Source organism: Phycodurus eques, chromosome 13 (assembly GCF_024500275.1).
Source record: "Phycodurus eques isolate BA_2022a chromosome 13, UOR_Pequ_1.1, whole genome shotgun sequence".
In the NCBI taxonomy this organism is placed as follows: domain Eukaryota; kingdom Metazoa; phylum Chordata; class Actinopteri; order Syngnathiformes; family Syngnathidae; genus Phycodurus; species Phycodurus eques.
Window position 1 is genome coordinate 14,553,870 of NC_084537.1, and position 12,693 is coordinate 14,566,562.

General features: G+C 42.4%; 1 protein-coding gene across 10 annotated transcripts in view; it reads left to right on the forward strand.

Moving 5' to 3' along the window:
- The window catches only part of pde4dip (phosphodiesterase 4D interacting protein), a 57,376-nt gene that overhangs the window by 18,418 nt on the left and 26,265 nt on the right, over positions 1-12,693 (forward strand). For 5 of the 10 annotated variants that reach the window (XM_061693098.1, XM_061693102.1, XM_061693103.1 and 2 more), the window contains exons 1-11: positions 5,496-7,537; positions 8,697-8,789; positions 8,897-9,034; positions 9,119-9,238; positions 9,308-9,400; positions 10,221-10,445; positions 10,516-10,674; positions 10,763-10,864; positions 11,755-11,892; positions 11,965-12,144; positions 12,245-12,439. In XM_061693098.1, coding sequence (XP_061549082.1) covers positions 6,245-7,537; positions 8,697-8,789; positions 8,897-9,034; positions 9,119-9,238; positions 9,308-9,400; positions 10,221-10,445; positions 10,516-10,674; positions 10,763-10,864; positions 11,755-11,892; positions 11,965-12,144; positions 12,245-12,439 — 2,736 coding nt within the window. In that variant the 5' untranslated portion in view covers positions 5,496-6,244. Of the gene's footprint in view, positions 1-540; positions 698-2,736; positions 2,791-5,495; positions 7,538-8,696; positions 8,790-8,896; positions 9,035-9,118; positions 9,239-9,307; positions 9,401-10,220; positions 10,446-10,515; positions 10,675-10,762; positions 10,865-11,754; positions 11,893-11,964; positions 12,145-12,244; positions 12,440-12,693 lie in introns of those variants that run through there. The other 5 variants (XM_061693105.1, XM_061693108.1, XM_061693106.1 and 2 more) reach the window with 4 other exon arrangements.

Here is a 12,693-nt window from a genome sequence, read left to right on the forward strand (position 1 = left end):
AACCGGAGTGCCCGGAGAAAAGCCACGCAGGCACGGGGAGAACATGCAAACTCCACACAGGCGGGGCCGGGGATTGAATCCGGGTCCTCAGAACTGTGAGGGTGACGCTCTAACCAGTCGGCCACCGTGCCGCCTGAACATGATGTTCATTGGACAATCTAAACTTTAAGGGAAGTGAAAGGGGTAAATCTCAGAGGCACCTTATACTGTAGTGATACCTGTATTGACTCAGAATATGTATAGTATACTATAACACATATCCATTAAAATGTTGAATTCATTCAGCTGTTGTAGCATGATCTTTTTCCTCATCAATCTAAAAATGGGGACCCTGAAATGTTAATGTTCGAGTTTTCACACATCCCATTTCAAGCTAATCAGACAGTATACATGCAGGAGATAACTGATTTCCTATTGAGTAGTAGCTGTGTTATTCTGACTGTCATATTTAATCTAGAAAAACATAATGTAAAAGTATGCTTTTATGTTGTGTCATGTACTGTAAGCATCCTGAGTGACAAGGCCTCTGTGTGTGTTCAGAATTATCGAGGAGCTGACTAAAGAGCTTCACTCTAAGGAGGCCCTCATTACAGAGCTGAGTGGGGAGAAGACAACCCTCGCGCACAGGGTGGGGGAGCTGGAGGGTCAGGTTCACGAGCTGTCTTCGTCTCTACTGCAGAAGGACAAGGATCTGGAGGTACAACGGCCCTTGAAGACTCTTGATTTTGTCAAATCTGTAGGTCCACTATTAACTTTGATACCAACAGTATATCTTTCTTTTATGATGCCGAGAACCAGTCAGAAATATGAATACGAACCTTCTAATGTTACTACATTCCACTTGGCCAGCGTGTCTCTTCTTGGCAGAAGCCCCTGAAGCAACATATGTCACATTCCTCAGCCTTATTTAAACAACTGATCATGGAGGTGAAGAATGCGAAGAACTTCTTAAACAAACACGCTCACACTGATCCAAACAGGTGGCCACATTTACTGTTATTGACAGCATCTATGGAGCATTAGTGGATGATGTTTTTGTGGCTTTAATTTTAATTAAAAACATTCAAAACTACATCTGGTAACTTACTTACTTGGTAACTTAAGTGGGTGTCTAAAATGGACCCTGTTAGCGTCACTAGGTGGCAGTACATTCATAGAAATAGACATGGAAATTAAGAAAACTGAAATGCAATCTAAAGATCCATCCCACCATTATCTACAGAGCTTGTCCTCATCAGGGTGAGGGTGAGCAAGAACCTGTCCTGGCTGACTGGGCGGGAGATGGTGTAGACCCTGGACTGGCCGCCAGTCACATAGTGTAGACAAATAACCATTCACACTCACATGCACATACCTATGAATAATTTAGTGCATGTTTTTGGAATGTGGGGAGAAGCTGGAGAAAATCCACACATGCACAGTGTAAACATGCTAACTCCGCAAAGAAAGGAGGCCAGAGTCAAACCCAGAACATCTTGACTGTTGGGCAGACGTGCTAACCACTACGTCATGTTTCAAACTGTTTGACATCGGGATGCACCAAAACCAGACCAAACCAAACCACACTATCAGTCCCAATATTATACATCTGTACTCTTACTCATACTCATATAAAATGCTCCAATATTATGACACTGATACCACTTCACCAGCCTGACATACTGTATACCAGTACCTTCCGTGTGGAGATATTTTAAGGCATGGGTGTCAAACTATTTTTTGTCACGGGCCACATTGTAGGTACAGTTTCACTCAGTGGGCCGTTATAACTGTGTAACCATATAAATGTTTAATGACCTCATCATATTATTACATAGACACCACAAATTGATGAATAACTAGTTTTGTAATCAAAACTCAAGGATAATAGTTTGTTCATCTATTGTTTAAGTTAATGTAAAAAGGGGTTTGTTAAAAAAAATCCTTGCAATATCTCACATGATTATTATTACTTATGACATTTTGAAATTTTGGTACAGATTTTGGCAAGACTCATGGAAGTTGATGCACATGATTTGCTTTTGCGGGCCACATAAAATGATGTAGCGGACCGGGCCTTGAGTTTGACACCTGTGTTTTAAGGTAACATTTTAACAGACTGCAAATCATGCTCTGCAAAATGGATGATGAACTTAGTTCTGGCGGCGACGGAGATGGCCGCGAGCCGAGTCAGCTGCGCTTGCGTCACAAAAGCGCACAGGAGGGGACTGGACCGACCCTACGCTGCCCTGCGGGCCCCAGAGGCTACCAGGTTGAGCCTGCCAGTAGTATTTACATTTAGGTGAAATGTGTGGCAAGACTGTTAGAAAAACATTCAGTTGGACGTTAAATGTCAATTATGACAATGTTTTTACTCTAGAAAGTGCTATATCTGAGTGAAACATGTCATGTGGAAGAGAAAAAATGTGTTTTGAGTTATTAAACAGTATTTTATTGAAATTAAACACATTTTCACCACAATTGCAAACCACAATGGCATTATCATGTATTGGTACTTGGTATCAACGAGGACTCAAATGTAAGTACTCGCATATGGTCTGAAAAAAAAGTTGTATCAGTGCATCGCTAGTATAATTTTTCTTTTCTTCTGATTCTCACAAAATGATTGTTTATGGACTCATCATAAACAATTGGAGGGACGCATTGCAATCGGCTACAACCATGCATTTCCAGTTATTGATGCTTCTCCATGAGGTGCATAGTGCGTACGTTAGCATTATCTTCTCTTTTATACAGTTCTATCAGGACGAACTCAGTCATGAGAGGCTGCGCATCGAACAGGAAATGCAGGTATGCCAAAATGATGTATACCAAAATAAGTGTGTTTAAAATGACTATTTCTCCTGGTATTTAAATTGGCAAAAACGTCATGAGCCCATCCCAATTATCAGCGAGATCTCAATTTAAGTGTATCAAATTCTTGTTGAAGAGCAAAGCCTACTTTGGACAAAGTCTGCCTCCTCCTGGTGTAGCAACACATTTTCAGCAATGGACGCAAGCTTGAAGGACACAGCCAGCAAATTCAAAAGCATGCGCCAAGAGAGGGTTTATATAACCACAAAGTACCACTCCTATTACAGTTACAGCTTTATCTGACAATTCAAGGACACATTCACTCCTTGTATGCTTTTAAACCTTAAAATGAGGGAGGGTATTATATTGACAGCATCTCAACCCACCCACCGGTGTAAATCTTGTCTTATTTGAGCTTCTTAAGAAAAAAAATGGGAACAATAATATGCGACAGTATCTACAGTACTTGTCACTGCAATGTGATATATTGTCACAAAAGCAGTGCTTTGTTTTCAAGGTGGGTCTGCATGCAATTTAACTTTCAAATTACAAATCCTTTTAGTGGAGGAGAATGCAAATGTACCTGCTTAAATTTTCGCGTTGGATACACATGGACAAGAACGCTGCTGTACTAATACTAAGGCATAGGTGTCATTTATTTTTCTTTTTTTAAAATTAGATGTCATTTTTTTAAACTGTGTTATTATGATCTTTTGAATGTGTGCATTCATTATATACAAGTCTAACAGAGCACAGACAGATCTCTTCAGATGAGTTCTGTTTACAGAGATTAAAAAAAGGGTTCATACGTGTGTTTGTGTGTGAGCATTCCAATGCGGTGCCCTCTGTCATATGTGCGTGCCTGCAACGGCGCATGCTGGCATCTCGCTCTCTGGGAGATCACTGACTCTGGTTTCAGTAGGCCTGTCGATAGATCAGGTTGACATTTTAGTGACCTGTGAGCCAGACAGATGCTGATATTGAGTTGATGTCCTTCCAGACTGACACTCAGAGCTCTTAATTTTTTCCCTAAACACCACAGCCATTTAGATCCCAATCTATGGCAGAGAAGAGGGAGTATCATGTTGACTGGTCTTATTTCCACTGTTACTAGGCAAAATAGGCTGGATGAAGATAATACATTATTTTGGATTGTGTTCTTTACTTCTATTGGGTTTTTGCAGCTGCTCCAATATGAATTCTAACAGACATAGTGATATAACCATTCAGAGGTTATCCTTCAAATATTCACCTTGAGGAGGACATAATGTCAAATTATCCTTGCAGGAGTCTTAAGTCACTAAATTAACAAGCCAAAAAATCCCTTTGAGGATTTTCCTGCATGTTTGCGCAAAAGTCACAGCAAGACACTGTAACCATCTGGAAGAGACTGGCAAATAAACGACAGATGCCTGAGAAAGACCTTGTTGTTTGACTATTACACTCACATCATTGTTTGAATATCTGCTCCAGGCAACAAGGAAACACACACACACACATACATACACATCCACATTTATACACATATAAAAAAGGCAACACTCAAAGTTTTAACAGTTGTTCCTCTTATTTTATCATCATTAACTTTTAAAGGTCAGTGTTTAAAGGCATGTTGGTCTTGATCCATTTTATTGTACACTGTTTCCCAACTTTTATTGAGCCAAGCCAAGGCACATATTGTATTTTACGTCAAAAATCACACATAACACTAAACAAAAATGCTACAAAAAGTGTACTTATTGAAGTAATGATGATCTCAATTCTCAATGGACTTAGTGTGAAATCTAGGCTTGTTTAGTTGAAAACGAATCTATTATTCTATTGTATGAATAATACAGGGGGATCGGTTAATTATACATTTGGTCATCTAGTTTATAAGCATTTCAGTGTTCTGTCTGTTTGCGATTGGCTTGCAACCAATTCAGGGTGTACCCCGCATCCTGCCCGATGATAGCTGGGATAGGCTCCAGCACTCCTGCGAGCCTTGTGAGAATAAGCGGCTCAGAAAATGGATGGATGGATGGATGGATGTTCTGTCTGTCACTATATGTTGCTGGCATAGATAGAGGGTCAATTCAAGTGTATTTGTTGAAGTTGACAAAGATCAGTGACATCCCCAGATCCACTATCTATTATTTGTAGTAAATAAACTATTGTGGGACCAATTACATTTCTGTTTCTCATGGCACTTTCACACTGATTTGTTTGGGAATAACTGGTTTAGATGCAGTCATTTGCAATGTAAATATGAATTAAATATTAAAGTGGTGTGCTGGACTATTTGCCCTATAAGATTAACATAGCCTCACTTAATGTTTTATACACTGGTTACTTTGACAATGATGCTGCTTTACAACTTAATGCAGCCACTGTATTTGAGTGTAAATTTAAATTTTCTAGAGCGTCACTAATATGTTACTCAGCAGTTCACTGAGCAAGTCAGTCAGGCGAGTTGAGCGTTGCCAACTGAGCAGGAAGAAGTAGCCGACACAAAGGGGAGCACAGCTCTGTCTATTTTCTGTTAACCCGAAATAGGAGAACTTGCTAACGACTCTTCGTTCGGTTCAGTGTTTATAGACTAGGTTGTGTACTTGTAGGAGCTTGTGTTTCTTTTTTTTATGAGAAAAGAGTTCGCTGTGTGACGAGCACGGACAATGAACTCCCCTGTATTCGGTGAATGGTACGCTCCGATGCTGCGGGTCTGCTTTAGCCTGTTTCCTCGTTATCTTCCCCGGAAGATCTCTGGCCGCGCGGAGCACCTGACCGTGGCGGTTACAGACGGCTGGGAAATGAGGGAAACGTCGCTGCTTTGCTGGCCATAACCTTCCGCGAACTGGGAAAACGGCTACGGGATGCCTACGTCCGCCTTGTGTGAGCGTTAAAAGGGGCAGCGGGACAGTTCTCGGTCGTCGGTCGCGATGAAGCAAGGCGGCGGCGGCGGCGAGGCGGTCGTGACTGCCCGGTGAATGAATGGCGCAGAGAGAGCTGGGTGAAGTAACAAGGCTTGTTTGAATTGAACGCGTACAAAGAGACTGCTGCTATTTTGTATTTATTTATTTATTATTTTTTTATAAACACTACGTCACCACGCCTGTTGCCATGGACCTATAAACACCTGCAGGAGAAGAAGCACCTGGTCTGAGTGATCTATTGAAATGGCGAACTGAACACTCATATTTCCTGTCAAGCCAAGGTTAGCTGAAGGTACTTACTGAAGTGTAAGGACAAGGATGTTCGGTGTGAATGCAAACTGGACATAATTCACATTTATGTCTACAATTGCTCATCAGGGAGGCAAATGGAAAACAAAATGAAAGCCACATGTCACATCAGTGGAAATTAAAGGTACTCAAGTGTAAGGACTGATCCCCAAGGGTATGAATGCAGAGTGAACATAATGCACATTAATGTGTGCAGCCACTCATAAGGGAAGTGAGAGGCAACTTGTTCAATGCTGGACAACAAAATGAAAGAGACATGTCGCATCTGTGGACGGGATCTGTGCGGCAACCAGCGCCGGTGGATCTTCCACCCGACCGCCAAGCTCAATCTGCAAGTGCTGCTGTCACACGCTCTCGGCCAGGAGCTGGGGCGGGATGGTCGCGGGGAGTTCGCCTGCTCCAAGTGCGCCTTCATGCTGGACCGCATGTACCGCTTCGACACTGTGATCGCCCGGGTGGAGGCCCTCTCCATCGAGAGGCTTCAGAGGCTCCTACAAGAGAAACATCGGCTCAGGCAGTGCATTGGCGGACTGTACAGGAAAACAAACTTGCTGGAGAATGCCCTAACTTCTGCAGAGGATGGTGATGCACCAGGAGACGGGATGGTGGATATTTCAGGCCTCACCCACGCCAAGTACTGTGCCCTCCTCCAGGAGGACCTAGTCTACTCTTTGTATGAATCCTGGGCCGACGATAGTGTGGAGTGCCACCATCACCAACACCCCCAGTCTTCAGCTGGGCTAGGGTCGGAGGTTGCAGGATCTCACCGTTGTATAGCCACCACTCCTAGAAAATGTCAGGGTTGTTCCCATTGGCGTGTGGCAGACTCTGACTATGAAGCTGTTTGTAAGGTGCCCAGGAAGCTCGCGCGGAGCACGTCCTGTGGCCCCTCCACCAGATATTCTGCCAGTGTCATTGGAGGCAGCGGTGGAGGTGCGGAAGTAGAGGAAAAAGAAAATGGTGATGAGCCAGATGAACCGCCATCCTCTCTGACACTCGTTCCTGGTTCTCAGGATGTGTCAAGGACTTCAGATAGCGACCGCACTCTAGCAGGAAGAGCCAGCTCCAGCCCCTCTATAGCATCCCTGGAGACAACCGAGGACTACATTCACCCTGGATGCACGACAGATGAACTGTTGAACTCCCCCAAGGACCAGATATCTGACACCACCCCCGAGGGACCTCCACATGGCCAATCCTTCCCTGCACCAAGCTTCTCTGTGGCCCTTTGTTTGCTACAGAATTATGCTGTCCACCGACCGGTCCAAAGCACCAAGGGCAGTAAAATTCCAGTGCTGCTTAAACGGCGCTCCAATCATGGAAGGTTGGACTTCCCTTATCCAGTTCTTGAACTGACCTTTGGAAGTCCGGGTGGTGACAGATACCACCGCATGCCGACACCTGAACTGGAGGCCCCCCTGATCCAACTGCACGTTGGGCCGGACCGTGGTCTTAACTCGGCTGGTATCGAAGACTTTTCGGAAGATGTTTACATAGAATATCCACCACCAAATCCACACCAGGTATAATACCTTGACTAGGAATAAAAGAGAATGTACTGAATGATGATTACAGTGATTACACTTTGAACTGAGAACAACCCTGTGCTCTCTGTTCCCACAAAGACTGGAAACCTCATTCTAGTCAATCAGAAACCTGAAGAAAGTCATTTCTGGAAAAAGCTCAATGTTTGTGAACAAAAAACATTTTAAATTTTGTTTATTTTTTTTACCGGTAATTAAATAATCATGTTTGGCACAATGTAATGATTGGTGATCACAGTTTTGCTGCCTTAGCCACACAAACACTTCAGTTGCTTACTCCTCGCTCACACAGTAGGCAGGCAGGGGATGGCAGCCATTGTGGTTTGTGTCTGTGTGAAAGAATACATTGAATTAGCAGTCAGTAAGCTTCCAGCCACGGCATGGCCTAATTGCTAAATGTGTGTATGTCTATGTTGGCATGCAACAAAAAGGTCATTGTAATTTTAAGGCACAGCATTTTATTTTATTTTTTTTACATGTAAAATTCCAAACTAGACTTTAATATCGACACAACACTTGACAAGATGTCTCTGGAGAATATGATACCATTAAAAATCCAACTATGATAAATTCGTGACCCTCAGTGATAGAATTGTAAGGCTTTCTGTATGTCGGCTCTCTACAATAAGCGCGTACGAGCTGCTGACGTAAGTAGGTTATGAGAGGGGAGATGTTGAAGGCAGTGACTACTATTGGCCTAATTTCACCCGCAGCCCTTGAGGCACAGCCACCCCATGTTACAACACCCTCTCGTCTCACTAATGCAGCTATTCCATTTGAAGTTGCAGTAACTACCTACTTTATATTTTTAAATATTTGTCCTGCTAGATAATTGAAGCCACATCACTGATGGAACTGTCTCGGAGAGTGCGCATGAGGGTTATGTAAACATAATAGCTGCAGACAGCACTTTGTGTATACTCAAGCTCACTCATGCATGTAGTAAAGGCAAAGTCCTATGTGAGAGGCTTTTACCAATTGAACACATGAATACGTAAAGTTTTAAATGTTGAACGACTGTTACACAATCTGCCGGCAATCCTTTTGTGGCCTTGCATTTCCTATTGGACTTTAATGTCTGTCTTCACTACAGCATATGGTATTAGAGGCTAAGAGTATTAATCAATTTATTCACCAGGTTCGACTTCAACCCAGGTGTCTGATATTTGTGAGCAAATATTCCCACAGACCCGCTCCTGAAAGATATTCGAAACTGTCCCATTACTTTTGGGTAAATAATGTATTTTAACTACTAGTCAGGCCTGACTCTTCTCTCTCTCTCTCTCACTCTCTCACTCACTCACTCACTCACTCACTCGCACTCACTCTCACTCTCAGAACCTTGTTGAGGAGCAGCAGAGCCAGCTTAACCAATATGAGTGTGCAGCCGGCCAGTGTGTCAGCGAGCTCCAGAAGGCCCAGCTGCAGGTCCAGTCCCTGCAGGCCAAAATCCACGAGAGTGATTCCAACAATATGGTAAAACTCACTTGTGGATTCAAAAGAAATATGACTGAGGAATATGACTCCGAGACTGACTGCGACCTCTGCATCCGCGTTTAGAAGCTCCAGGAGAAGCTGAGTGAGATGGAGTGTGAGCTTCATTCCCTCCGCCAGGCTGCCCGGAGTCAGGAGAGAACCATCCGGGACCTCACGGAGTCCATTAGCACCAAAGACTGCGAGGTGAGCATCTTGGAACGAATTGGATTTAATGTATGTATGCGCTCTCATCAATACAAATTCTGCCTCAAGGCCCAGGAGTTGTATCAGCTGGTCGAGGGGCAGAACGTCACATTATACAAGCTACGAGAGATGGCCCACCGTAACCAGCTCACGCAAAGCAAGGTTAGATGTTAATGTTTGATAGGGGAGTCATCTGATGTTCTCCAGGAAGCAAACAACAAACAAACAGATCTGCTTCACATGCACATGTATAGGTGCATCGCAATAAACTTGAATTTGGTTGAGAAATTTAACCAGTAATCAGTAATTCAATTCAAAGAGTGACATTCGTAGATTTTACAGAATAGATTCAATGCACACAGAGTGAAATATTCCATGATTGTATTTTAAATTTTGATGATTACATTTTACAGCTAATGAAAATCCAAATTTACCATCTCAAGAAATTGGAATATTAAATAAGAAAATAATAATTTGCAATAGACAGATTAGCTATTTGGTCTTCCGAAAAGTATTTTCCTATGTGTTTAATGAGTCAATATGATATAAAAGTTTAACTTTTTGAATTGAACTATTGAAATGCATGAACCTTTCTCCAGTTTTGTGTTATTTGTTGAGATGCACCTGCACATTATGTATGCTCAGTAGTAGTTATAGTAGTGGTTATTTTTAATTCTAGTACGCTATGTACTATCATACCAAGTCAGATTCCTGTCTGATATAATGTTAATACTTTGATGTATTTTTTTATTTTTTATAAAGAAAGCAAAAAAAAGCTAAAAGTCTGTCGACATAAATGCCATTTCAAAATTTGTCGACAAAGGCTTTTAAGGGCATATAAAATTAAAAAGTGGCATTAAAAAAGTGGCCATTAAAAACAAATACATGTATAACAGGTGCTGATATAACCACAAACACTTCCAGCCGAAAGAAAGTCGTTTATAGAGAAAGTACAGTATCAACTTGTTTATTCCCTCTTCAGGCTGCAGAGTGGGTCAGTGAATCCGTGACACTCGCCCAGCTGCAGGGAGAGCTGGTAGGAGTACAGAGCTCCCTGTTCTCCATGGGTCTGGAACTGGAGGCCAGCCAGAGAAGTCTCAGACAGAGTCAGCGACAAGGCAAAGATCTGGCCCGCTTCAAAGACAGACTGAACGCGGACCTGCAGGAGGCGCTGCAGCACAGGGAAGAGACTGAAAAATACAATCAGGTTTGTGGTAACGTAAAGGATGTATGTATGTTTCAACAGCCTTCATGAAGGTTTCTACTTTCTACTGCAGGACCTGCGTTGCACCCTCCAGAAAATTCGTGCCGAGCTGCAGGCTAAAGAAAAGGCTCTGAAGGAAGCTGTGGGAGAGAGACTCACTGCTGTCCAAGAAAAAGACAGAAGCATCGCACAGCTCAATCACTCTCTTCAGGACAAAGAGCGACAGTTACAAGTAACCCCTCACACTTTGCCTGTTACATACTCTACAGTACAGTATATAAATGTGTAGCTTCCCAAACCTGTCTTTACTTATTTTGTAGGAGTACTCGGAGATGATAGAAACACCAGAAGGCTCCAAACCAAGAGATGCACTTCTTGAGAAACTAAGAGAGCGCATTAAAGACAGAGACAGAGCTTTGGAGGTAGTACACTAACACAAACATACGGCTACATCTTCTACCAGAGAAAATTAGGCTTTATTATTTATTTGTGCCATGTAACAGTATCTTTATGGACCCTCATACAGATTTAATTCACATTCAGATAGATTTGTACTTGTCGTCCCTTCTGTACTCAATCTTTCAGGTCCCTGTGGGAACAAATAGCTTACTGGCTACACCATTAGCTGGAGAGAAAAAAATCATTGCACAACCTATAAAATATGTTTTATTATTAAATATGTTTACGTAAAATGAATATTTCTGTTTTATTGTGTAGATTACTGACAACATAACTCCCAAATGTCATTCACCGCATTTATTTGCGGAAATAAAAATGGTCAAATGGTCATGGTGTTTTTTTTTTTTTTTTTTTTTTTGTCTCTTTAGAGCTGTATGTACAGTATTTATACATTTTCTTTATTTTCCCTGTAAAGATGTAATGCAATAAAATAAATCTAAACAAAATAAAATTTTCTTGATTTTTTTTTTTTTTTTTTTTTTAATATTTTTATTTTATTTTTTTTCTGTGTACTGTTGTGCTCGTAAGTTTACATAGCCTGATTAAGCAAAACGTTTATTTTTAATGCGATTCAAATTTAATTATAAGGCTTTTCAGAATGGAACAATAAAACAAAACAGCATTAAGGAAAATAATGAAGTGGTCCATGTTCAGTCATCTGTCATATTCCCCCCCACCACACACACACACACACACACACACACAAAGAAAATAGGCAAAATTTCACATTCTGTGAGGGTATGTAAAAAATTATGAGCACAACTGTATGCGTTTTACAAACTATCACAGCTGAATTTGGCCTTGGATAAGGTGCGTCACATATTGAAAGTTCTTTTGTAATGTCTTCCTGCAGTGCTCCATCGATGACAAGTTCCGCTGTCTGGACGAACGTGAGGGTCAAGTGAGGACGCTACAGCTGGCGCTCAGGGAGAAGGACAGAGACTTGGACAGGCTCCGCTGCATCCTAACCAACAACGAGGAGACCATCACGGTACACTTGAGCTGCAAGGTTGAAGTGACATTTATTTGTGGAGTTGCTAACCAGAGTGTGTGCCTATTCTAGAGTCTGGATGCTCTAGTGCGAGGAAAAGAGGTGGAGCTGGAGCAGGCAGCCGAGGCCTACAGGAACCTCCAGTGGCTGAAGCAGCAGAGTGAGGAGAAGGAGATGAACGCTTTGAGGGAGAAGGACACCATCATCGGTCAGCTACAAGCAGCACTGCAGGCTCGCAGCAAGGAGACACAGGTTACAAACACGCTTTGTTATTTTGTGGCTTCTGTGCTGACGCTTGGCTCCCTAAACTTTGTAAAAACGAAGTTCACCAACGTTGTATCTGTGTGGGCAGGATTTGACAGGAGCACTAGTCGCCAGAGTTCATGCTGGCCCCACCGAGGTGGTAGAGGAGCTGAAGGCTCGGCTCCAGCTGAAGGAGAAGCTCTTCCAGGAACTGCTGTCTGACCGTAGCCGCCAGTCAAGCGAACACCAAACACGAGTGTTAGACCTGCTCAACACCCTCAGTGCCAAAGACCAGTACCTGCAGGTATTGTATAACTAGATTTATTTTTGTGGTTGTAGTTGACAGTGGTGTAGAACTAACTGTAACTGTTAATATTAATGATTGATTGGATTCAGCTACATGATAGGAGCAAAATATTATAAACAGTCCTCAGTATACTGCGATGTAATTCTACACCACATTAATACACACTGTTAACTCATTCACTGGTGTGGACGTTAGTATTCGTTAATTGGAATTCAACCGTTTACTGCCACCCACGTATATAGCAGTACATT